At 41.9% G+C, this 27,681-nt stretch overlaps 1 protein-coding gene across 1 annotated transcript in view; it reads right to left on the bottom strand.

Annotated features, from left to right (window-relative positions):
* CDH13 (cadherin 13) overlaps positions 1-27,681 on the bottom strand; it is a 1,019,316-nt gene that overhangs the window by 788,355 nt on the left and 203,280 nt on the right. The window contains exon 3 of the mRNA XM_047077419.1: positions 7,424-7,535. Coding sequence (XP_046933375.1) covers positions 7,424-7,535 — 112 coding nt within the window. The remainder of the gene's footprint in view (positions 1-7,423; positions 7,536-27,681) is intronic.

Here is a 27,681-nt window from a genome sequence, read left to right as displayed (position 1 = left end):
CAACAAATTCTTTTCATTAAATATTTTTCGCTAAACACTTCCACACTGAGCAGTCAGAAAGGACCTATCTGTGGGGCAAATTTAGCCCAGGGCTGACAGTGTGATTCCTCCAGCCTGTTTATTTCTTCCATTCTGCTGATAAGAAAACTACAGGAGCCCATCTGCATTAGATTCCTCACCTGATTGGGCCCCTCACTCCATTACTTCATATGTTTCCTACTCTTCAAAGCACAACGTAGCACCCGAGTTCAACGGAAGGATCTCTAAGCACTTCATTATAGCCCTCTCCAAGAACACAAGGTTTGTGTCCCTTTTATTCTGTATTTACTATATCACCTTACATTTATAAAATGAGGTAGTTAATATATTTATGAAGACTTTAATAATATTAATTGAATGATTATGAGATTGTCACAAATATGTTGATGGGGTGGAAAAGCAAACCCATACAAATACTACATCCCTATATGACTCTATTTAAATATAGGAACAACTCTCATTAATGTAAATAGGAGTCCACATTCTGACCCAAAGTATAGTCACCTTCATAATGTGGAGTGAATTGAGTGGCCTCAGAGTAATATTTGTTGGCATATCCCAAAAGCTTAAATAAATATACCACTTGAAACTCTAACCATATTCAGATCTATCCAAAATGCTGTACAGGGGATGGTCAAGTATTTCATTAATCATTTAATTAATCTCCCAACTTGAGGGAAAATATGAGTCAGTAGTGCAAAATATAATCAGAAAATGGAAAATAAATTATCATTGTTTTTATTTTAATCACAAAAACTAAAAACAAAAATAAAAGAGCTTGGGAAGTTCACAAGAATACAGACACATAAAAGACAGAGAATATGGACACATAAAAGCCCAAGTGAGCTTGAACTCAGGAAGCAGGCATTTTCTCCACCTGCCAGGTTGGAAAGTTCATCCATTTATTACCATCCAAATGAAATCTTTTCAGCAGGGTCAAAAGGGCCTTTGTTTTGACATTTAATTCACTGGCGATGTATTTCCTACGTTAGGATGCAAAACACCTCTCACATTGCTTTTTCATTAATTGCCTTCATTTTTCAAGTTCCCTGTTTGATTTATAGTCAATTAAAAACACCCTCAAAAGCCATGACTCATGTATGTTAAGTACAAATATGATTAATGCAACACCATGCACTCCATGGATGACCCGGCTACTAAACAAGGTCAGTGTCAAGGTGGCATGACCAACCAGTGTCCTGGTGAAAGAAACTCATAGGGAGGGTGGAAAGCCAGGAGTGCAGGTCATGGACAATCTGGTACTAACTGGATCCATTATAAACAAGGAAAAAGAGGTACTTTTTTGTATTTTTTTTAATATTACAGAGGAAAAATGAAACTTGGTTATGAACAGAAAAAATACAACACAGTAGAAATTCTCTGTCTCAACCAGGCTGATGAATGTAGATAGGGAAATTAAGGGGCAAATTTCTTTGATGTGCCACCCTTAACATCAACAAAAACTACAAGAGACTAGACCAGAGAACTATGGATAAGAACTATGGGACTGAAATCCTGGGTTCAAATCTTGACACTGACAAATATGAGTGATATGATCTTGGGTAAATTGCTTTGCCTACCCCAGCCTTAGTACCCTTACCTCTAAAATGGTATTTTGTCCCATAAAGCCTGTTATGAGGTTCAAGGGGGCACTCCACACACACTGGTCAACACCCATGATGCTTTTGCAAATCCCAACATCTGTTCCTAAGGTATGCATATTTTCTTACATTTTCCAGAAATGCTCTCTCTCTCTCTCTCTCTCTTTTCTTGCTGTCAGTGTGGGCATACAGCCTGTCATAAGGAAATCACTTAAGACTTATCCGTGCCTTTGTAGAAAAATGAACATATTGAGGGGCGCCTGGGTGGCGCAGTCGGTTAAGCGTCCGACTTCAGCCAGGTCACGATCTCACGGTCCGTGGGTTCGAGCCCCGCGTCGGGCTCTGGGCTGATGGCCCAGAGCCTGGGGCCTGTTTCCGATTCTGTGTCTCCCTCTCTCTCTGCCCCTCCCCCGTTCATGCTCTGTCTCGCTCTGTCCCAAAAATAAATAAAAAACGTTGAAAAAATTAAAAAAAAAAAAAGAAAAATGAACATATTGAAACTTCAGAACAATATCATAAAAGTCAATAGTAAAAAAAGAACATCAGCCTAATGCTTTTGATATGTGATCTCCCAACAAAATGAGGTAAATAAGGACCTTTGGCACATTCTCTTACAAAGGAAGATTTATTCATATTAAAGAACTGCCTTCTCTGCTGTAATTAGTCCTTATTCCTGTTTTGTTTGTTTTTTGATGCCAAATGATCTTTTATTTTATTTTTATGTTTTTCCAAATGACCTTTCAAAAGAACATTCTTACTAAAGTAAATGGTAGTATTCTCCCTCTATCTCATCTATCTGCTTTCTTTTTTTTCTCTTTTTTCATATCCAGGTTTAGAAAAATGTTTAAAAATATGTTTTAATCAACCCAAGATTTAAAAAAAGTTCTATTGGTTCATAGAGTTCAAATCTTAAAAAATCACTCACTTCTTCAGATTTTTAATACCCATGATTTGTCTTCTATAAAGCCTGGACTAGATAGTCACTATAGGGAAATTGAACCCATCTAAGGTCCATGAATAACAGTAATAATAACAACCATAGCAGCAACAATAGCAATAGTGACAGTAATAATAATTGCAGCTTTAATTTATTCATTGCATTTTCAATGCATTCTACACATTTCTTCATCGATAATCACCAATTCTAAAAGTAAGAACCGCTACTATCCTTCTTAGATGAGATCATCAAAAACTCAAAGGGTTCAAATGACTTGTTCATGGCCAGCCCAGCCTTAACATGACTGGCAAATAGAGTATGAACAGAAATTGCGGGTCACTTTTGAGCTAAAGTGGCTAAACCTGTGTTTCTCCCATACTTTCTCTTGTCCCCAGCCAAGTGACATAAGAATGACTGGAAGGCTCAGAATGGTAGGACCAACTTGGAAGCAGCCTGAGTCCTCAAGTTCCTGTGTGGAGGGCAGACACTTGGAGTAGAGCTACCCAAGAAGTAGCCCAACCTGTATCCTCATGACCTGAATGAGAAATAAACTTTCATTGTGTTAGCTTACTGGAGTTGTTTGATACCAGGCCTATTCTAACTAGTGCAGGTTGATGATTAAAAGTGTAATTGTATGGCTTGTAACTCAGATGCAGCAATTTATCTGTGTGTAACTGTGTCTGTGTGTCTGTGTCTTTCTGTGTGTCTGTGGTCCAAAATAAGTGATCGAGGAAGAATGGACAAGAAGAGGCAGGAAAGTGTTGGCCTGATAGTGCCTGGATGGCCAATGGGGTGTCCTTTCTGGGCACTGGAAGTTGGAGACAACCCATAATTGAAGCTGGAGGGTCATGAGTATGGTTCCCCTAGCTACCTTGATGATCAGAGATCTCTACATAATGCTAGGAAGATGTGTCTGAGCTGATGCGGCCAGGGCAGAATAGTCTGTTCTGTAATTTTGCAGAACACAAAATAGTCAGGGGCTTATCACTTGGTCCTTTTCCACCTCAGCTGGTAGCTGCTCAGTTTTCCAGGCCACTTACTCTTCTGAAGCCTGGGTGTCGACTGGGAGTGTATAAGCAGCATCCCTATTCAGAGATCACGGGCTCAAGATGGTGAGTACCAGAATCACATGATTTTCATGTTGCAGATAAGCAAGCAACAACACAAACCCATTAAGAGAATTCAGGGTGTTGGAGGCCTTGAGGGAACCCTTACCACAAACCCCTTAAAGATTCCTCCCTGAATACAAAGGCCTTGAATAGATATCTCCTGAGTTTCTGCCTTCTAAACTGTCCTCTCCCTTCTTCTTGTACTTCTCATAAAAAAAAAAAAAAAAAAAAAAAAAAAAGGAAATAGCCACATCTTCCCAGCTCATCTTTCAAGACTGGGATGAAGGCAGGAAACTTTTGTCCAAGTTACCATGAGTTGGGGGCTTTGCATCACACCGTGAAAGATACAATGAAAGAGCTCCCCTGGTTACATTAGAAGAAATAGTGGGACACCATGTTTTGATCCTAGAAGCTTGTTGAAGAATGGCCTTTTAAAGACGAAAGCAAGTCTAGTTAGTGGAAAGGAGAGTAGAATAAAGAGTTATTTGGATGTGAAGAAAATAAAAGGCTTTAGAACAACTGAAGGAAAGATGTATTGGAGTGAACAGTGAATAAAATATTAGGGAAATAAAAGGAATGGAGGTGACCATTAGTAACAGTTAAAGGAGAAAAAGATAAGTCATTGAGAATTGAAGAAAAAGATGAAAAAGGATAAAAGGAAATATTACTGTCTGAACAAAGAGAGCAGGAAGCCGTGGACAGAATAAACATTCTCTATAGCCTGCTAAAAGCTGAACACAGAATTGGTTGAATATAAGTATGGGGTATGAGCAGATATAATACATCTGTCAGGCAAGGACACAAGACTTTCAGACAACTTTACAGAATGGTGAAAAGTGTAGACATCAACTGATTGATTATGCTGTGTTTACACCTTCTACAAGACCAAACTTTATAATGATTGGAAACCAAAGCTCTTAAGTATTGTAAAGAAACAGGAAAAATGGAAAATACAAATGCTGTAAGTGGAGTTCAAGAGATGTTACTAGCCTGGTGTCTTTTAACCTAAAATTTTATTACCTAAAACATCAATTTTGTGTGTGCCTGTGTGTGTCTGTGTGTGTGTCTGTGTCTGTGTCTGTGTGTCACTAACATGATCCTAACCATTTCCTGGATCTTAGTATACAACTTCAAGTATTTTTTAGCTTTCTGGTTCTGTTTGATTCTTTTCCATTTTCACCCAGACGTTAGCCTTGTGTCAATATGGCCTTCGTTCTGAGAGTACCCACCACTCACCAGTTTCTTGGTTAATCACATTTTCAAGAGATAAAAACCATAGGGAAACCCATGAAAGAAACAGAATGAGAGAGGGGAGAGGGAGAGGGAGGGAGAGAGTAGGGGGAATGTTCATTGGCTAGGGGGAAACTTCTTTAATACTCCGGACTTTTCCTTTCCTCTAGAACAGAGCAATACTTTGCTACTTCTTCTAGAAATCCAGATTTTTCCCAAACAATATTCAGTAGGCATTCTCGAGTCTATGGAAACTTTCTTCTTCATTTAGGTACAATTAACCTTATTCTCAGGGCCTAACTCATAACAGTCTATGTATATTGCTTTGAGATGAACTCAGAAGTACCAAATCAGATCTACTCTTCATATTTTTTTTTAACCCTACGAAGACATATGAACCTACAGTTTCACCGAGAGGGGAGCTAGTCAGATTTTGCTGATCCAACAATTTACACACAAATTCATATATAAAATTTTAAATATCCTCAATTCCCATATTACTGACTTTTCCTAAATGTGCTATCATTGATAATCAAGCTGGTTCCATTTAGCATTTACTAGCTTACACAGAACCAACAACCATAACCCACATAATTACTTAGGGGATTAAAAAAAAAACACAGATACACACAAAACTGTGATATTGGAATGTACAGTATGGTCTGGTTTAAATTAAAAAGATCCCCCAAAGTATGATTGTTTCCAGCTTCTCAGCGGTGAATTAAAAGCTGTTTGGTGTCTCGAGGATTACAGAAGCAATCACATTTATGGGCCTGCTTTGCATACCAACTCTATTAATTTCCATACTCAGGGTGGTTTCACATTCCCACCCATGTTAATATACATGCCATTTGGGATAACCACTTGCAAAAAAGAAAAAAGAAAAGAAAGAAAAGGGAGAGAGAGAGAAAGAGAGAGAGAAAGAGAAGAGAGAGGATGAGACAGATAAGAGAAGAGCCAGAAAAATGGTTCTCTTAAACAAAGTTCCCTTTGAAACACATTGATTCTGATAAATAGAAGACTCAAAAGACAAATGAGGGTTCCTGATGGTCTGACTCAAAAGTCACACTCAGGGATCAAATTAACATGAAATCACATATTGGAATTCACTTCTTGTGCCGATCCCGCACCTTGTCATTGCAGACTCTAATTACTGACATGATTTCATTGGTGTAATTGCATCAAGATGCTCACGGACTTCACCTTGGGTAGCTGCCTTGCTGCTCAGCATTGCGTCTTCATTACCGTGTTCCTTTCAACTCTTAAAATGTGTTCCAGCCTCACAGAATAATCCAATCACGCAGGCTGGTTTTGTTTTGTTTTGTTTTTGTTTTGTTTTCCTTTCCTTTAAACATACCAGCCACAGAGCACAGGAATGAAGGAGTATGGTCAGTGTGGAAGGCCAACCTGAGACCGTAAGGGCAAATGCACAATAATCTTCCCTAAAGGGACCTTGGAGCATCTGACCAAATTAAATCACTGTTTTCAAAGCCTTCATTCCCGGATGTTAAAAAATGGTGCTCAAGAGTCTACAATTAAATGGTTATTTGCCTACCATCAATTTTAAATTCTATTGTGCTAAAACTATGCTCACCACACATTTAGCAATGTACGCCCTACTCTCCTGAAGATAAAACAATGTGATGTTGGCATTAAAAATAGGAAGAGATGATAACCACAGATCTGACAGGAGAATATTTTCATTGGAATTTGGGGGGATTTGAGTTTACTCCACAAAATAGCCAGTAGAGTTTCTGAATCTTTCTTTCTTTTTTTTTAAATGATTTTATTTTATTAATTTTTTAAACATGATTTATTGTCAAATTGGCTAATATACAGTGCGTGAAGTGTGTACTTGAGTTTTGGGGTAGATTCCCGTGGTTCATCGCTTACATACAACACCCAGTGCTCATCCCAACAAGTGCCCTCCTCAACGCCCATCACCCATTATCCCCTCTCCCCCAAGCCCCCATCCTCCCTCAATTTGGTCTCTGTATTTAAAAGTCTCTTATGGTTTGCCTCCCTACCTCTGTGAATCTTTCTGAAGAGCCTTAATTAGCCTTCACAATAGGAGTTTTGAATTCCTAGGACTAAAAATTCCCAGAAGCGAACCTGCTCTGACCATCATTTTGACCTAACACTACGCACAAGAAATCCCGATCAAACATCAATCCATGGGAAGACAATGGTTTTGCGCTCAGGGATCTGCCCAAGTGAAATGGATTTCGTTTCCTTACTCACGTTAGAGACTGGTGGTCCCCTTTTCTGGGAGTAGTGGGGAAATGCTCACCGATGACAAAATACTACAAAGCGATACACAACTACTCTGTTCACCTCTCAGCTAACAAGGCCCTAGGTTAAGAGCTTCCACCCTGGGTCAAGCAGAGACAGAAAACAATCAGAAAACACTCAGCTTAGGGAATATCACATCCTGAGACACATTCTCAGACATTGGTGAGTTTGAACACGAAAATGGGCCAAAAGAATCATCAAGTGACATTGCTTACGGTTTAGAATCGCCTGGTCCTCAATGAACTGAGCCGGCTGATCGATATGGAACAATTTCTGCTGAAATCCAGGCGTGCAGTCCAAATCTTCTGCAGATGTTAGCAGCAGCACCTGAGAAAAAAACCGAAGCCATCAATATTTTAACTGCGGCTTATGTGTTTGCCCTGCTAACTTTTACCAAATCTGTGACTTTTAGAAATGAGCTGAGGTTTTAATTTTATTTCCCAAATGAAGAGGTAAGTTGATATTTCTCCCGTGGCTGCCAACAATTCGTTTTGGCGATGAGATTTGGAAAACACGCAAATGGGAACAGCTGCTGCAGTTTCCATTAAGTTGCCGTTAAAGAAATAACTTTGTCAGATTTTTACACCTGCTAAGACTCTCACCATGGTTTCTATGTGTGAAATTTCGTTACAAAAACAGTCAATTTCATATGATGCCTGAGCTAAAACCAACTTCACTGTCACAGATGCAAAGGAGCAGTGCCATCTATAATGAGGAGGAAAGCACAACTATTCCATTGGAAATTACTTCCCAAAGGAATTCAGGGCCCACTAGACCTTTGCAATCCAATATGGTGGCCTTGAGACACTCACAGCTACTAAGCATGTGAAATGTAGCTGGGCTGAAAATGTCAGTATAAAATACATGTAGGATTTTGAAGACTGACTACCAAAAAATTAAAAAAAAATAATGTAAAATAATTAATAATTTGTATATAGATTACTGTTCAAATAATAATATTTTACAGACTGGACAAAACAGATATGTTGTTAAAGTCAATGTTACCACTTGCTTTGTACTTGTGTAAGTTTGGCTACTAGAAAACCTAAAATTCACAATTGCTTCCAAAAGCTCAGCTTTGTCTTTGCAAACCCTTGGGGTTCTTCATCCCAGAGTCAAAAATTTAGGCTATATGTTTTGGAATATAATAGTAGGTGACACACTCCTGGGCAAGGGGTAATTCAGTAAGGCAAGGAAGAGTCGTAGGTTTAGTAGGCAAAGACTACAAGCCCTGTGAAGATAGGAATTACCTCTTTTTCCCCAACTTTGATACCAAGGACCTACCATATATACTGGCACAGAGAAGATGCTCCATAAAACTTAACATACAATTGCTAACGTTTTTCAGCCTTTAGTACACGGCAAGCATGTCTACGTTTGCTATGCATCATCTCCTTTAATCCCCACAGCAGCCCTATGATGTATTTAGTATTTTAAATGTTTATTTACTTTGAAAGAGGAGAGAGAGAGCAGGGGAGGGACACAGAGAGAAGAAGAGAGAATCCCAAGCAGGCTCTGTGCTGTCCACTCAGAGCCCGATATGGGGCTCAAACTCATGAACCAAGTTGAAATCAAGAGTTGGTCGCTCAACTAACCGAGCCATCCAGGTACCCCATATTTAATTTCTTATAGGAAATTAAATTCTTACATTTTACAAAGGGCCTGATGTTCTCACACGTTGGCCCAAGATCCAAGATTGTAGAGCTGGGACAGGTAGAGCCAGGATCCAAATCCAGGCTTAGGTGTCCTCTGAGATGGATCACGGTCAGAGCTCCTCCCAGACCCCACAGGCTTTCCACACCCTAGGGCAGGACTTTACATTTGTCTGAGCTACTTCTCTGAATCCCATGGAAGGCTGCTTTAACAGCATGGTGCCAGCAGAGAGCGTTCGGAGATTCTCAGTAGCAGCCCTCCACCATACCAGGTGGGAACTGGTGCACAAATACCTCAGCTCTCTCCCCCTCTGGAGCCATACCTGGGAGGCAAGTGTTCTGTCTCCCCATTTCCACTTGGAAATCAACTCCAGTTGTCCACAGTGGCATCTAGCTTGATAAGTCATCTTCCATTCACTGCCTTTTCTTCCCTGGCTCATTTCCTCAACTCCTGTTGGTATTTCTCCGACACCACTCTCCAAAGAAAGCTACTTGCACTCCAATCCTTGACTTAGTGTCTGCTTCTTGGGAAACCAAACTTTGATATTAGGATACAAACTCTTAACCACTGTACACAGCTGCTGAAGAAAACTCATTATCGTCCCCACCAGCAAACTCAAAGGGTTGTACACAAGGTTGGAAGCTGTGGAACCCGGGCTTCTCTGTAAATAACAGCCCACTGAAATGCACTGAACCCCAAGGAATAAGACAAAGAATCAATCTTTGGAGGTTCATGGTGTGGTCAGATTGAGGAACATCAGAGAAATTGAAATGGGGGAATCATCACCCTGACCGACATCATCTCTCTAAAATCAAAGGGGTTAGGGTATTATTATAGCTCTGTACCTGAGCAATTCTGCTTGTGAAACTTCCCCTTGCCTGCAGAGCAGGCTCTGGTTAGATTGCTTCCGAGGCAGTCATAATGCTAACACCCCAAGGGGCACACACACAGAATGCAGATTCAGGACTCAGAATAATTTGCTGGCGATTTTGCAAGCAGAAAATCTTTAACTGGCCAACAGCTAATTCAGTTAAATAGCAAATGGTCAAAGGTGGCCTCCAGGCATCCTGAGCCTACAATCATACCTTAACCTTCTAATCAGCTAATTCTGCCCTCAACCCCAGACCGGTAAACCAGTCACCTCGTAGGAACTAAGGAGATACCATTTCTCTCTGGATCCTGAGGATAAGAATCCAGAACTGATTGAGAGGATGGAAGAGCTGAGCCCCTGTTCTTGTCTCTCTGTAGCTCCTTCTCCTTCCTGATTTCTTGGTGGGCTCTATTCAGGATTCTTCTGGAGTCAGGAAGGAAAAATAAACCTTTCCCAACGGCTAACCCTCAGGGTGGGTGGGAGGAGTCAAAAGACTCCCAGAGGTTCAGCTTGGTTTTATAAATTCTTAGGTGCCTCCACCCACTAAAATTCAGGTTAAATGCTTTTAATGGAAAAACAGGCAGCAGTCTCCTGGGCAAGGTGTGACTTAGGAAGTAAGAGAGAGCCCCTCCTCCCTGCATTCAGTTCATTCACTTAGTCCCCCAAATTTATTATTCTCCTGGGGATTCAGCAAGCACTCTGTTAGGTGCTGTTCTGGAGCCTGTATAGAAGCATAATAATGCAGTAATTAAAAGCAAAAACTCCCAAGTCTTTTCCTTGGTTCAAATCTTGGCTCTTTCCTTTACTGACTGACAGTAACAGAAATATGGGGAAATGAGATGTGAACTGAGAGGAGCTATACGGACTCAATGGATGGTGCATCTAAAGCAACTAGAACAGTGTTGCACAGGATAGTGGCCAGCAAATGTTAGCTGTTAATGTGGAGCAGAAAAGGTGCCAGGCATTAGCAAATCATAATTTAATTAATTAACTAGAATTTAAATTGAAGGGAAATTACAGGTCTCTCTGGGAGCATGTCAAAGCCAGGGACAGGGAGTCTGATTTCATCTAGAGGGATTAGAGAAAGCAAATCCACAGAAGAGACATCTCTCTGCTTTGATCTCAAAGATGGGTCAGAATTAGCTAGATAAGTGGAGGGGAATATAAACTTGTCCTTTTAAGCCACACGCTCTGTGCTTTCACATGAATTCCTTTGTGTCTGTCTGGGTTTCATGTAACACATCTCTGCAATGACAAAACTCCATTAAAAAAAAAATCCAGACTGATTTGGGGGCTCTTCCCCAACACTGACTTCCACCTGGGCAGTAGCAGTAGTTTCAACTTATTGCCATTGCCCCTTGACTTTTTAGCAGAATTTAAGCATATCTGTGCATGACTTTGTCACAGACACCCACCCTTCAATCTCAATCATACTGAGTTTGGTGGAAGAATGTGAAGAAGCATCCCTCTTTGGTTTAAAAGTATTTGGACATTACTCCAGAACTAAGCAAGCCTCTTCTTCAACATTATCAGATGTCACTCCTATAAATATATGACCTAGAGGGGCTCCTGGATGGCTCAGTCAGTTGAGTGTCTGACTTTGGCTCAGGTCACGATCTCACTGCTTGTGAGTTCGAGCCCCGCGTCGGGCTCTGTGCTGACAGCTCAGAGCCTGGAGCCTGCTTCAGATTCTGTGTCTCCCTCTCTCTGCTGCCCACCCCCATCCTCTCTCTCTCTCTCAAAAATAAATAAACATTTAAAAAAATAAAAAAATATATACGACCTAGATACACTTTCCCCCAAATCCTCTTTAACGTTTCCAGAATATAAGCTATGAACAACATTCTGAACTTATCTTTAATGCCTTGGGAATTATGGTCTTCCTATATGGTTCTTTTGTTCATTTATGCATTACCTTGCACTTCATGAACAACAGGCAACCAATACACCTTTGAAAGCTCAGCAGTGATCGACTTTTGTGATCACCAAAGGATTTCTATCATTTGAAAATTACAATCAGTCTGCTTATGAAAGCAGATTCATGTTCAGACAAACTACAGGCACAGGACACAGCCACACTGGTTCTGTATGAATTCCCAATTTATCTGCTGCCATTTACCAGCTGTAACCTTGGGCAAGCAACCTTCCGGGTCTCAGTTTCCTCAGACGGAAATGGGAACAATAATAGTATCTTAAGGTTATTATCAGGAGGAAGTGAGTTACTTGTTGTAAGGAGCCTTATGTAGTTCCAGGCACACAGTAGTTGCTCAAGAAATGTTTGCTATCATTATCATTGTTTCTATATATTACGTTTAAACCAATATACATGTTTCACTGGTATTCTATTGCCCAGGGTAGACATTCACAGATGTCATCAAAAGATTACTTTAGTTGTTACTGTAAAACTGTTCAGTGTACAGACTGTGCTCAGAAATATTTCAAGGGAAACAGCAGGGGCCTGAGTCAGGTAGAGATGGGAGGGGAGTTGCATCTTGGGGTCAGGTGCACAATGAAAAACATCAGTGCCTGTTGCGAGCTGAGTTGTGCTGCTTTTGCAGAACACCAAGCATTCTTTAAAACGGTAGCCCAGAGCTCTGTCCTCTGTGTAAGAGCCCCTGCCCTAGACGAACACGCCAATAGCAAAGCCTTACATCACACTCTTCATACCTGCTTCTTTTTTTTAGGGTCCATTTCTTTGCTGCTGTTTAGAGCTTTCTTTTTGAAAAAAGAAAGGGTTTATGTTTATCCTGACAGGTAGTGATTCAAGAACATAGCCAACTTTGGAATTTGCTTCCAGAAAAAAAAAAAAAATTTTTTTTTCTGTCCCAGACTGCAGGTTGCCAACTGGCAGCATATGGGATGGATGTGGCCAGCAGATTTGGTTAGTTTAGCCATAGCAGTCTGTCATAAAAGTTAAATTATCATATTATAAAGAGCGCACCTCTCTTGGCTGTCCTCGTCTGCATCATCCCCCATATTACTTCTTCTGCTTGCTTGACTCCGTTACACACATATCTGCCCCGCTGCTCCTGCCCTGTCCCCGACATTTGAATTTGCAACCCCTACTTTAGACTTTGGAAAGAGGCTTTTTAAGCAAAGAACGCTCCTTGTTACAAGGCTTTAGCTACTTGTCATAATGGTATCCATAACTGTGTGCTCCTGGCTCTGTTGTAGTGATTTTGGCCATGTGACTAAACTCTGGTCAACATAAAGGGAGTAAAAGGATTTTCCCCACTTCTTGGCCTGGCCCCTGAAATGCCCTCTCTTCCCCATCTATGAAAACAGAAAGGAAGGACTTCCAAGATGGTGGAGTCATCCAATAGAAAGAGCCCAGAAATCGGTCCCTGCTTAGAAGACAAGGACTTAGGAGAGAGGTACCCAACAAGGAAACCCCACATGCATTGTGGAGACCCTGAGATCTGGGGGTGTTTGCGTGAGTCAGCAGCTCACCTGCCCCACTCTATGCTAAACATGGAAGGGACAAGGACAGAGGGGCTTCTACACCATGGCATCACAGATACGTCACCAGAGGCCAGAGAGAAATATCAGGACTGAAGAAAGCTTAACACAACTGTATTCGAAGCAGCCATAAATAAAAAAAAAAGAGAAGCTTCCTGCCACAAATAATTATCTCAGCAGGCAGTGAACAATCTCAGATCTCATCCTCTCTTAAGCCAGCTCCAAAATGGTATTTTCCAAGCGAACTCACTAGTGTCTCCTGGCCCCTGGTTGTTTTCCTCTCACTGACTCACTGCTTTTTGCTATTAGCGTGGATGGACAGTTACTTTATCCTTGCTACAAAACACCTCTGGTTTACTCTTGTCAAAGTCTGTCTATTGGACTCAGTTTGGAGGGGCTGAGATTGACGGGGAAGAAAGGCTACTGGCTCTGACTTGCAGGATATAAAAATGTTACAGCAATGAATTTTGATGGACTCTTTATCCTGCCAGAGTCCCCAGAGGGTTTATAAAGGCACTCTACCTACAGGGAAAGCATGGAGAAAAGAGGTATTTCAAAGACATGCGTGGGCACACCCATGCCCACACACACACGTGCACGCACACGTGTGGGCACATGTCAATATCCTCACTGACATGTAAGCTCATGTCACCCACACTGGCTCTAAATCTGACCTCCTTACAATCTTCCTGGTGTTTCATGGCCACACAACACAGAACACCTGCCACCATCTTGGCCATAATGTAACAGACTCTTAGAAATGATTCTGTGAATCTCGGGAAGATAAAGAGACAGAACACTACCAGTTTGGTGAGTCCTTCATGCACAAGTTGAGTTGTTGAGTGTTGTTGCCTTCACACACAATTTGAGACCAACATCTAGATTTTATTTCCAACTGAATGCTACTCAGTACCTTTTCCTCAAATTGTTAAAAGGGAAGGTACAGAATTATCGTCCCCCAAAGATGTCCTCAGATGAATCCCCAGAATCCGTGAATATGTAAGATTAAATGGCAATGGGGAATTAAGGTCAGCTGACTTTCCAGTAGGAAGTAGAGTGATTATCCTGGATTATCTACATGTAATCACAAGACTCCTTGAAAATGGAAGACTCAGCTGAAGAGTTCGAGAAAGAGATGTGGCAGTGAAAGCCAGGTCTCAGTGATGTGCTGTGACAAAGACTGAGTCTGCCAGTGTCAGCTGTGGAGGTGGAGGAAGAGACCACCAGCTAAGGAGGGCAAGAGGCCTCTAGAAGCTGGAAAAGGCAGAAACACAGATTTCCCCCTTAACCTCCAGAAGAAACTCAGCCCTGCTGACAACTCGATTTTAGCCCAGTGAGACCCATTTTGGACTGGTAACTTTCAAAACTATATGACAATCCATGTGTGCTGTTTTGGTTAATTTAAATTTTTTTAATTTAGTTAATTTTAGTTAATGCTAAGCATGTGGTAATTTGTTGCAGCACCCAGAGGAAACTCATACAGTCTACCATAGTGCTGGCCCCAAAGTAGAGGCTCAGAAAACATTGGTTCCCTTTACTTGATTTTTCAAGATGTAAAGATAATCTGGGCAAACCAACAGAGAGGGAAGCATAGAGGAAGGAGGGAAGGAGGAGGAGTGGAGGGAAAGTGAGAAAGAGAAGAAAGGAAGGAAGATGAAAAAAGGCTCATGACCTTGAACCTTGGGCAAGACTGTCAGAAGGTCGTGAGGTGGAAGCTGCTGTCTGAGTGCTCCATTCCTGAGCACAAACAGGCACAACCTCTTTTCTTTTGTCTTGGCAATTGTCCTTTCAAGTGGTGGGGCATTGAGATCTGCTGTTAAGACAGAGTAGTTGGGATCTTTTTTTTTTTTTTTTCATTAATTCCCTTATTCAAAGTTTAAAATTTCTATTATCTGCCAGACCCTGGGATAGGTACTGGAGATGGAGAAATGAACAAAGCACTTGACAAACTTATTACCTAGAAGGAAAGGCAGACCCATGGACAAATAATACAATATAGTATTTTCTATATGTTGTGAATTAGGAAGTGGTTCAAAAAAAAAGAATCTTGAGCTAGATTACCTGGGTTCAAACCCCAGTTTTACCACTTAGTTGCTGTGCAATCCTAGGCAAGTTACTTAACCTCTCTGTGCCTTAGTTTTCTCATTTGTACAGTTCATCCAGTTACAATATCTACCATCATTGCTTTGTGAGGGTCAATGAATTGATGTAAATCAAAACGGTAAGGACAGGATAGGATAGGTTCATAAGAGGTGCTACATGCTACTAACTGTTATTATTTTTATTAGGATAGAGGATTATGTAAAAAGTACTATATAAATATAGACAAAGGAACAACACCCTCATGTAATGAGACTAGGAACCGGGATGATGACACAGATAAGGCCATATTGGAAACATGATTGCCATTTTTCAAGTAGCAATGTATACTAAAGAATGTTCCATGCAGAGTTTGGTAAATGCAAACACCAAGACATGCCAGTTGAAGAAACAAGAAGCAATTTGGCAGGGATAACAAGCTTTGGGATGTTTTCAAGATTATTTGAAAGTGTTTTTGTCTTACAGGAGGATTGAGTTGACCGGGCATGTCCTCCTGTAGTCTGGCTAAAACAGAACCAAAAATAATTCACTCAATGAAATTATAGTTTTTGTGTAAATGGAATTAACTCTTTACTACTAAGATTCCAGGATTAATCAACTAGACTCGACTGGTAAATTTTAAAGGAGAAATTGTTTTGTAAGAATTTCAGTGAATGCAATTAGGAAGGCTTGGTTTGCTGGCCCTTCATAGAAACTAGAGGCTGTACCTGCCCTAGAGTTGGTGCTATTTACATCTTCTATGAAATTTTAGTAATTTAAATTTAAGTAATTTAAATTAGTAATTTTACCTAGTAGTAACTAAAATTAGTAAATTTAGCAATTTAAATTAGGGTTTCAAATGCCAGATAAGACCTACCTCCCTTAAGACAAATAAAGAAGGAAGTCCCCATATGAGATACTCGTGGGTGAGACTTAGCAGCCCCAGGAAGTTTGACTGAGCAAATATTAAGTACCAGTTGTTTGCCAGGCGTGAAAGACCTGTCCAGTCTGTATATAAAACCCTAAACCCATGGAGACACCAGGTAGGAAACTTACTAGACGAATAGATCTTGGGGTGAGGATTCAGTCTAATTGAAGACAACACCTGAGTCCAACACCTCGGCCAGCGTGCCATCTCAGCTACTGCTACAGTGGACAGTCCCCTAAGAGCTCAGGCTTACCCTGCAGAGTGCCCCAGCCTTTTCATATTCCAGGGTGGGGCTTGCTCCTATACTGCAGGAACCTGGTTAATGTGAGGTCAAGCAGAGCTGAGAAATGTTGAGGAGCTGATGCTCCAGGGACAGCCCTCAAGGCGCCCTCAATGCTGCGAAATGGCCGCTGGTTAAATGCCCTAATTGCCCTCCTCTGGATGGATGCCTCTGAAGGACATCCCATGTGTCGTTCAGAGGTCCTGGTGGTTTGAACCCTGGCTGCCCGCGGCAGTGACTTCAATGATACTTCATTACAATGGCTCTCTCCCTCCTCCCCTACCTCATCTCTTGCCCCTCACTCTTGCTTCCTGGGTCACCTCTCAAAGTAAAAAAAAAAAAAAAAAAAAAAAAAATTGTACCTAGTTCTTTGTCCCCAGCTCTGACTCAGGGGAACTCAAAATAAGACATGCCTCATGTATTAGTTTTATATTGGTGCTATATCAAATAACCTCAACCTTGGTGGTTTGAAAAATATTTTGTTATATTACAGATCTGGGTACCAGAAGTCTAAAATGGGTCAATAGGGCTGTGTTCCTTCAGCAAGCTTCAAGGGACAACCGGTTTCCTTTTGCTTTCCAGCTTTCATTGGCCAACTACATCCTTTCACTCATGATATCCCTCCTCCATCTTCAAAGCCAGCAGGATAGCATTCTTGTCTATCTCTGACTATCTCCTTCCACCATCATATGGTCTTCTGTTTCTAATGGACGCCTCCTGCTTCCTTTTTATAAGGATCATTGTGATTATGTCAGGTCCACCTGGGTTATCCAGGTAATAGTCATGTGTTATGGAAATAAGGATGTGGACATGTTCAGGGAACCATTACTAAGCCTACTAGAACCCATGATAACTTCTATAAGGGAAGGGGAAAGTTCTAGAAATACAATTTGAGTCCAAAATGTCTAAGAGGTATAGAAACAATATAAGTGTCCATAAGTGGAAGAATGCATAAAGAATATATGATATATATTATATATATACCATATATAATATGTTCCATGTATCATATATATTACACATTATGGAACATTCATATATATACATACATATATATACACATACACATATATATATATACACATATATATATATATATATATACTCTATATAGAAATAGAATATTATTTGGCCATGAGAGAGAAGGAAATACTGACACTTGTGACAACAACATGGATGAACCATGAGGGCATTATGCTAAAAGGAATAAGCCAGACAGAGAAAGACAAATACTACATAATATCACATATGTGGAAAAAAAAAATCAAACCCATAGAAACAGAGAGTAGGAAGGTGGCTTCCAGGGGCTGGGAGTTAGGGGAGACACGGATAGGTTGGTAAGAGGATACAAATCTTCAGGAGTAAGATGAATACATTCTAAAGATGTGATGGAGAGCATAAAGACTATGACTGGCAGTCTGTTTTATGGTTGATGTTTGCTGGGAGAATGGAAATCAGATGTTCTCCCCCCAAAAAAAAGAAAAAGCCTTAATAAAAGAAGGGACAGATATGTGAGTGAGGTGATGGAGGTGGTAATTAACTAAATAACTCGATGCAGGGAATCCTCTCACAAGGTATATGTGTGCCGGGTCACCATGATGTACACTTTAAATATATTAAAATTTTGTTTGCCAATTATACATCACCAAAGCCGAAATATAAAAACAAAAATACACAAGAAAACCTCCCAAAATGTCCAAGAGGAAGTCATCCCATAACCGCTCACATTCCTGACAATATTTACCTATAAAATCAGGAAAACATAAAGGAAGATCCCACTGATGGTCAACAGTCACACATCCAGGCCTGATGTTGTGTCAATTCAACAACTAGACTACGACCTTTTCTTGCTTAGAAATAATTATCAGATCCTGCCTGGCCTCACTGTGAAGTGGAACATTTTATTCTAACTGTGCGACTCTCAACACTTTCTTCTCTGCCAGACATTAGACAAGATGTCAGATTTGTCATCACACCGGAAGGTTTTCATTAATTATCTTTCAGAGGCAAAGTCCTTTTTGTAATTTATTTTTTCACACCAGGAAAAATTCTTCTATTGAACTAAATGTCTATCTTGTTAAATTGTTTTTTCTGCTAAAGGTTCTCACTTTGAAAAGTTCCAGAAGAAAAGAAATAAACCCAGCAAAAGTTGGTGTTGGAGTCAAGGAACAGATTGTGTTAAGCAGAAAGCCACATACGCTCTCTTGGGATATAATGTAATATGCATCTTTTCTTTAAAATTTAACTGCCTAGGGGCACCTGGGTAGCTCAGTTGGTTGAGCGTCCAACCCTTGATTTCAGCTCAGGTCATAATCTCATGGTTCGTGGGATTGAGTCCCACTTCAGGCTCTGTGCTGACCGTGTGGAGCCTGCTTGGGATTCTCTCTCTCTCTCTCTCTCTCTCTCTCTCTCTCTCTCTCTCTCTCTCTCTCTCTTCCTGCCCCTCCCCTGCTCACACTCTCTCTCTAAATAAATAAAAAATACAAATAAAATAAAATCTAACTGCCTAATGTTCAAATAAAAATTTCTCCAAATGAATCAGAAGGAATGACTCCTCCATTTGCCAATTAATCATATTCTTAAGGATTCATTCATTGATGTAAGTGACCTTTATTGAGTGCCTACTACCTGTTCGTGCCAAGATCACTACAAAATTTAGTAAGACAAGGCTCCCACCCTTTAGGAAGACAAAGCATAACAGGAAACACTGGTGTGTAAATACATATTTTAAAGGCCCAATTAAAAGTATAGGAAAGAAGTAAGGAATCTAGTAGAAATAATAAAAAGGAGAACACAGTTGGCTCAATGTTAAGGGAATGGCAGTAAGGTTACTAGAGAAACCACTGTTGTAGACACATTAGTTTAGTTGATTTTGCTTGTGTGCCCTCACATTTTAAACAAAAGAAGATGGGGGTGCGTGGGTAGCTCAGTCGGTAAAGCATCCAACTTTGGCTCAGGTCATGATCTCATGATTGGTAAGTTTGAGCCCGTGTTGAACTCTCTCACTCTCAGTGCAGAGCCAGCTTTGGATCCTATGTTTCCCCCTCTCTCTGCCCATCCCCTTATGTGTGCTCGCTCTCTCTCTCTCTCTCTTAAAAATAAATATTTATAAATAAACAAACAAGAAACAAAGGAATAAATGATGATGCACAGTGGGAAGGAGTATGAATGATGGTGATCCATGAACTTCCTCTTTTGTGCTGCGACTAGTGATTACTCAGAATGCCTCTGATGTCTCAGGACTGAGTCTGTCAGCACAGAGCCCTACGTGGGGCTCGAACTCACCGACCGTGAGATCATGACCTGAGCTGAAGTCGGATGCTTAACCAAGCCCCACAACTTTATTTTTAAAAGGCAAGAATTCTTGAGTAGATAGAAACTAGAAAACAACGTAAAATGCAGCTTTCTTCTGCTTCATAGTTCTAGAGTAGTAAGCAAGACAGTAATATGATGTCTAAATGGAACACAAGGTGGCCTCAGGTTACAAGGAAGAAATACAGGGAGGCCATCCAGGATGAGGAATACCCAAGGGAATCCTGGTAAGTGTTTAACAACCAGCTCTCCAATAAAGAAATGCCTTGGTTTGTAACATTTTCTGATTTCCATGGTGCAAATATTCCCATCATGGTCAATTTTGAGTGACCAATGTGGTCACTGCATACAGAATTGGGGAAGAGATGTGCACACAATTAGCTCCCATGAGCTGAGCAGTTCCAGCACTGCATTGGCTATGCCAGTTCCTAATTCTGGGTTGTGTGAGCTAAGAACTTGCCTGGATTTTTCCAGGGACTTTACGAACAGGAACCACCATGACACCAAGGAAACCATCCTTCTTTCCCATGGTGACACTGTGTAATCAAGGATGGTGTTATAATACCTAGGAGTTAAAACAGCCTGGAAAATCCTTACTAATGGAGCAAAATGGCCCACCATAATCTGTTGTTTTTTTGTTTTTTTGTTTTTTTTAGTAAGAGAAAAATGCAATGAATCCTTGATTCAGGACCACGTGTTATTTAAATATCGCTTTTGATGTTTTATCCAGAATCCTAGCTCGAATGATCAGAGATAATCCTGCCTTCTGACATAATTAGGGAGCTGCTGCTTTGCTAAGCTGGAGGGTAATCAATTTGACCTTGAAAGTTTGTCTATGGTACTGCTAATGTTCAGAACACAGATGTGGCAGTCAGGCGAGAGTCTCCCTCGATAGTCAAACAACGGCTGTAGACTTTGCTCCAAGGACAAACAGGCTCTAACAGAGAGGGTGCAGACTCTGATGGCCAGCAGGTCCCATAAGGCCACTGTACCTGTGAGATGGCCTTTAGAATGTGGATTAATTGCTAACATTTAAATATCAAGGATTTTCACTAAGTACTTGGGCTTGAAACAGTGCTGGGACTGAAGTCAAGCGTTCTCCTGACGGGCAGAACCTCATCCTTAGATGACCACAGTCTAGGCCCCCCCTGGTGTTCCCCCAGAGGCATGTACCATTTGCCTTTTATTACCTCAGTTGTGCTCTTGGTGTCCTAAATTAAACTTGTAAGTGATTTTTGGTGTGCCCTCATGTTTTTTGGACGTATTTTTCCTTACCAAGGCCTCTTCATTCATTTCACATTGCCTTCTGGCCCCCCAGCCCCTGAGCTTCATGCATACTCTTAGGAAAAGAGTCTCCCTCGAATGGGTTGCAGAGAAGTTGTCTGTCATAGTGAAACCACCACCACCATAAAAAAGTCTACAGTATTCTCCTCCTGAAACTATTTCCATATTTACTGTCTTCTGGATTCTGAGGAGCTGAGTCAGCCTGCTCCGTTACTCAAGTCCATTTTTTCTCAGAGAATCAGGCCCTTCCTCTTAGCTAGCTTGCTCAAAGGCACAAACATTTTAGGACGATAAAAGTGGCTTATTGCCAGTCTCCAAAGACAGAGGACATCCCCTCCTTTGGCTTCACTGCAGTGTCAAACGAACACCCTCCTCTCTAATCTCTGTAATAGGCGAGAAGCCTCTTCAACTTGCTTCTCACTGAAAACAAACAAAAAAGGTCAATGTAGACTCAAGTATATTAAGTCACAAACCCCTCCCATTATCAGCACTGCATTAAACTGAGGTGTGGATAAGCCAGTATCTTCTCTCCATCAAGCAAACGTTTGTCATGTTTTGAGCTGGGAAGAAAGAAAACATCCGAGCCAAAAATAGTTTGAGAAGAACATTATATATTTTTTTCTCATATCTCTTTGGGTCCACAAGTTCAATTACCTGAAATTTCATGAGTCAGTCCTTGGGAATCGTTCATCTCAAACTGGATTAATGTAATAGCGAAAGTTTCTGCTAATCCTGCTTTTTTTTTTAATGTTTAATGTTTTTTATTTATTTTTGAGAGAGACAGAGATAGAGTACAAGCAGGGGGAGAGACAGAGAGAGAGAGAGGGAGACACAGAATCCAAAGCAGGCTCCAGGCTCTGAGCTGTCAGCACAGAGCATGATACGAGGCTCGAACCCACAAGCTGTGAGATCATGATCCGAGCCGAAGTCGAATGCACAACAACTGAGCCACCCAGGCGCCCCCCTACTGCTCTTTTTTTTTTTTTTTTTTAATTTTTTTTTTCAACGTTTTTATTTATTTTTGGGACAGAGAGAGACAGAGCATGAACGGGGGAGGGGCAGAGAGAGAGGGAGACACAGAATCGGAAACAGGCTCCAGGCTCTGAGCCATCAGCCCAGAGCCTGACACGGGGCTCGAACTCACGGACCGCGAGATCGTGACCTGGCTGAAGTCGGACGCTTAACCAACTGCGCCACCCAGGCGCCCCGCTACTGCTCTTTTAAAGTAAGTTTGATTCTTCTTAGGAAAAAAAAAATAGTATTATTTCCCCAATAGTAAAATGTAGAGAAGAGATCTTCTTTGAACATTATACAGTGCAAAGTACAGTTATGGCAAAGTCCTCCACACTACTAGGCTGGGAGACCACACCAGAGTCTCCCTAAGTAGACATCAGCCGCAGACTTTGTTCCAGGGGCAAATGAGCTCAAGCAGAGAGGGGCTCTTGGTGAGGAATGTGAGCCACACTGGGCCCCTGTATCAATCTGTTAGATGGCCAGGAAGGTGAGTCTCCCAGGGAGAGGTGCTGGGAGCAGGAAAAGGCAGTGGAAAAGAGACTGGGGAGGAAGGAGAGCTCCATCCCAGCTCAGGTGACCGATTATCCCAGTGTTTCAGACACTATCTGGGTTTAGCACTGAAAATCCCCTATCTCAGTAAACTCAGTCCCAGGTATTCTAGCCCCAGCAGGAAAGTGAGCCATTGCAGGAGAAAGGGATACAGGAACTAGCAAAAGTATGGGGCAGGGTTGGGCAGAATGGGCACAGGCATAGGGCAGCACCCCAGTAACAGTGGGGCACCTTTATCTCACCTAAGCCGGAAGGTCCAAGAAGAAAGATGGTTTCCAGACCCAGCAGAGGGAGCTATGAGGAGGGGGTTCACGGAGAGGAGCTGTGACCCCCAGTGGAGGGACAGAGCAGCCTGTGGAAACTTACTCTCCTTCCCTCTGAGCTCTGTCCTAGTCCCCCACTGAGTCAAGCCTCGGTTGGTAAATCACGGCCCACAGGCCAAATCTAGCCTACTGCCTGTTTTTATAAATAAATAAAGTTTTATTAAAACATAGCCATGCTCACTGAATTTACCTATTGTCTCTGTTTTCACACTACAGTGGCAGAGTTGAGTGGTTTATAACAGAAACCTTATGGCCTGCAAAGCCGGAAGTATGTATGAACTAGTCCTTCAGGAAAAAGTTTGCAGAACCCTGGGCTAAGCCTACCGAAAGCCCGAAGGCAGGTGGAAAAGGGAGCGGCCGTGGAGGGGCCAACGAAGCCTTTCAGCTGCTCTTTGCCTTTGATGCCAGTCACAAAAATGGAGAACTACTGGGGGAATCTAGGCCAACGTGTTTTAAACAGAGGCACCCACAACTGCCGTGAGTATAAACAAAACCATGAGTTTCTCAGGCAGCCTTCCGTGAACCAGCCCTTTTTGAATTAGGCTCCTGCAGAGAAAATGCAACTGTGGAAAGATGGGATTTAAAAGAAAAAAAAAAAAAACCCAGAGGCATTTCAGCCTCTTCATGATATTTTTTGGGTCAATTTTCTGTAAGTTCGGTATTAAAAAAATGAAAAATTAACCTCCAAAGAAAATGCTTTATTAAATATAAAGGATAGGGGTCTAGTTTGTTGGAATAAAGAACAACTACATATCTCATAATAATCAACTCCCATGTGATAAATATTAAATGAGCACCTACTATCTTCCACTTCTGTGCTAGACATAGAAGATAACATAGTAAGCAAAATATACCTTTTTCTGTCCTTATGGAACTTAATTCTAATAAAGGTGAAACCAGCGAACAAGCAAAACATACGTACAGAGGATCATGTCGGAGTGATGCATGCTATAGAGACATGAGAAACAAATGGTGGGGTAGGAGAAATGGCATGTGATGGGGGATTGGGAAGTGCCTTTAAAGAGGAGAATGTTGAGGAGTTGCTCACACCAGGAAGAGTGGGAGAGCGTTCGAGGCAGAGGCCATAGTGAACATAAAGGCATGGCTTGGCTGCAGGGGTATGCCCAGTGACTGGAAGAAGGCCTGGGTGGCTAGAGGGCAGCATGGTGGACGAGACCAGAGTTAGGAGAGGCCTCATGGCCCATGCTGCTGCGCAAAAAAGAGTTAATCTAGCAGACGTGGGACTACAGCCTTGGAACGGCCTGCTTGCAAGGTTGGCCTTTGACTGACATCTGGGAACCTGGGTTTTGGGAGGGCTCCTACTACCCTAACCGATAAAGCTGTCTCACTGTGCCTAACCTTTCTGCAAAAATATTGTGGTTTATGCTGAGCGCCTGTTTCCTTCTGGGAGCCTGGATCTTTGCCACGTACCGGGCAGAAGGGGGACGTGTGGTCAGACCCCAAGAAAGCCCTGGGCACTGAGCCTCTAATGAGCGTTGGTAACATTTCATACATGTCGACACAGCTCATTCCCAGAGTGATGATCACACCCTCTACCAGAAGCGCCTTGTGCCTGGATTTTCCCAGACTTCACCCAACGCACTTTCTCCCTTTGCGGACTTCACTCCACATCATCTCCCTGTCATAAATCTTAGCCACGAGTACAACTACATCTTGAGTCTTGTAGATTCTCCTGGCAAATCACTGAGCCTGGAGGCAGTCTTGGGGACCCTTGGCACAAACAGCAGATCCATGTTTCATTTATTTCCTCTTGCGCCGGAAGTCAGGGGAAGCAGTTTACATGGACTTTCCCACAGAAACCTCACCACAAGTCTCTGAGCTTGGCAAGCCCCCTCCCCATCACCATTACTGCCATTTTACAGATGACTTCATTAAGATGCAGAGAGTTTCTACGCCTCACTCAAGGTTACACCGCTGAGCCTAAGGGAGAATCCAAGTGGACTAACCCCCACCCCTCTGGCATGCCCTCTGGGCTCACCCACAGCCCACACACAGCCTGCAGGCAACCCAGGACCATTTCCACACCTTCCTTTGGCTTCCAACCACAGTGGGGTGCCCATTTTAAGACTTTAATCTGTCTTATCGAGAGAAGCTCCAGCAAAGCTCATTCAAGCTCCACCTCTTAATCATGATAGTGAATTTGAGCCTTTGTTGTAAGAAAGACTATTAAGATTTCGCAAGAAGATTTTTCAAGGGTGATAAATATCCCTTTAAAGGCACTGCATATCCACTGACTGAATAACTCTGTCCTAAAAATGAGTCACACTCGGAGAATAGAAGGGAGGGTTATGAAAATGCAAATTGGAATGATTTTATTGGCTGAGGTGAATTCAGTTCCCCTCGTCACAGAGAAGTATTAGTTGGCGAGGCCCCCTCCTCGGCCAAGTCTAAGGCTCTGCAGAACACAGGGACTGAGCATCAGTGCCCTCATAACAGTGTGATGTCTGCTGTTCAAAGTCAGCAGCAGAACCCAGCAAGATGCTATCATTTCCATTTTTCTGGAACTTATTTGTATTATTTTGGGGGGAAAAAATCTCTTTAGGCCCGACCTTTTTTTTTTTTTTAACGTTTATTCATTTTTGAGACAAAGAGCATGAGCGGGGGAGGGGCAGACAGCGAGGGAGATGCAGAATGTGAAGCAGGCTCCAGGCTCTGAGCTGTCAGCACAGAGCCCCATGCGGGGCTTGAACTCATGGATGGTGAGATTGCGACCTGAGCTGAAGTTGGACGCTGAACTGACTGAGCTACCCAGGCGCTCTTTTTTTCCATTTTTTTTTAAATGTTTATTCATTTTTGAGAGACAGAGAGAGACAGAGCATGAGTGGATGAGGTCTTTAGGCCTGACCTCTTTTGTCATCAATATTTCTCAAAGTGGGTTACACATACCGCTGTGGTATGTGAGATAATTTTAGGTGGTATGCTCAGAAGACAGATGAACACTTTTTTTTCATTTTAGTAATTGTGTCTTTATTTTAATGCTTACCTCCTATTTATAGTAAGCAATATTGATTTTCTACTTAGGGTAACGATAGAAATTTTCTTTTCTAAATATATCTGTAGCAAATAGTAAACTGATTTAAATACAAGTTAGCAAACACTAAAGAGAATATGGCTCCATTAAAAAAAAAAAAAAAGAATTATATAAAAGATTTAAGCTGGAGAAGACCCTGAACCAGGTAACTTGTCTGAGAAGGTATGCAGACAGAGAATTTCAACCAGAGGTAGAAGGGGTGATAAGAGGATAGGTATCAGTTAGAACCAAAAGAAAATAAGGCCATACTACATTTGAGATGGATGGTTCTCAAAGTGTGGTCTCTGAACCAGCACCTTTTGTGTGACTTGGGAGCTTATTAGAAATGCAGATTCTCAGGCCCCACCTCAGCCCCTCTGAGTCAGAAACTCGGGAGGTGGGACCCGGCAATCTGCATTTCACACGCCGTCTGGGTCACACCGATGCCCACTCAAGTTTGAAAGCCTCACAGCGTGAAATGATTTACCATTTAATCACTCATTTAATCAACAAGCACAGATGAAGCATCTTCCACAGTCAGAGCTCATATTTGTACCCAAAGCCCCGGAAAGCCACAAAGGAAGAAAACACTTCCAACATTTTTACTGAGGACTCACGATGGATGGTGCGAGTGAATCATGGCAACCGCTCCCGAGCGGGGCCAGAGCCAGTGAGGCTTTGCTCTACATGGAGGCTCCAGGGCTTAGAGCGTGATCGCCAGGAGTGCTTGCAGGGGAAGCTTCCAGGTGTGACTGAGACATAGATTCATTTTATTGTCACACGCGGAAAGAGCTGACGAAACCCTGCCCAAGAATTAAATGTCCCCGGTTTGCTGGGGGCAAGCATGCATATAGATTGATCATCACAGCCTCCTGCTGTGTGTGAGCTGAGACCTTCGGATGGAGGAAAGTTCTATCTGGAGACCAGGGCTGAGGAGGCCATGGGTGGGCTCTACCATGGCAGAGTGTTTCCTCACAATCTAGAATCCTAGGGTTAAACACAGCTACCGCCCCTTGTGGGTCAAAGAAACAGCAGTGGGTTTGGCAATGACAGAGGGACAGGAGGGGCAGAAAGAGAATCATCTCATCTGATGGAGGGATAAGGCAACTGCATTCACTGCCCCCAGAAAATCTGCTGTAGCTTTGAACGCAGCCTCTGAATCTAAAGGTTGGGCAGCTGGGGATTTTAAATCCAGGTGCCTTGTGACCTTGTCAGGAGAGAGGAAACTGAAATTTACACAGCACAGCACTTTCTCTACGAATGTCTGGAGGTGCATAAATTGGTTCCAATGCAATAGAGTTTGCACGTTTCTGATACAGAAGCCACCTGTGCCGTAGGATGTACAGTCAATGCCAAGTGCACACTGGGTCTCAAGACTTGGTATGAAAAAAACAATGTAAAATATTTCATTTGTGACTTTTGTATTGTTTACATGTTGAAATGATACTACTTTTTACATGTCAGGTTAAAGAAAACATTACAGAGGTGCCCAGGTGGCTCAGTCGGTTAAGCAGTCGACGTCAGCTCAGGTCATGATCTCACAGTTTGTGGGTTCGAGCCCCACATCGGGCTGACAGCTCAGAGCCTGGAGCCTGCTTCAAATTCTGTGTCTCCCTCTCTCTCTCTGCCTCTCTGTCTCTCTCAAAAATAAATAAACATTAAAAAAAAAAAAGAAAATATCACAATTCAT

Source organism: Lynx rufus, unplaced genomic scaffold (assembly GCF_022079265.1).
Source record: "Lynx rufus isolate CCGP_SWC_20201006 ecotype Redwood Valley unplaced genomic scaffold, mLynRuf1.p SCAF_16, whole genome shotgun sequence".
Classification (NCBI taxonomy): domain Eukaryota; kingdom Metazoa; phylum Chordata; class Mammalia; order Carnivora; family Felidae; genus Lynx; species Lynx rufus.
This window is presented reverse-complemented; position numbering and strand designations above follow the sequence as displayed.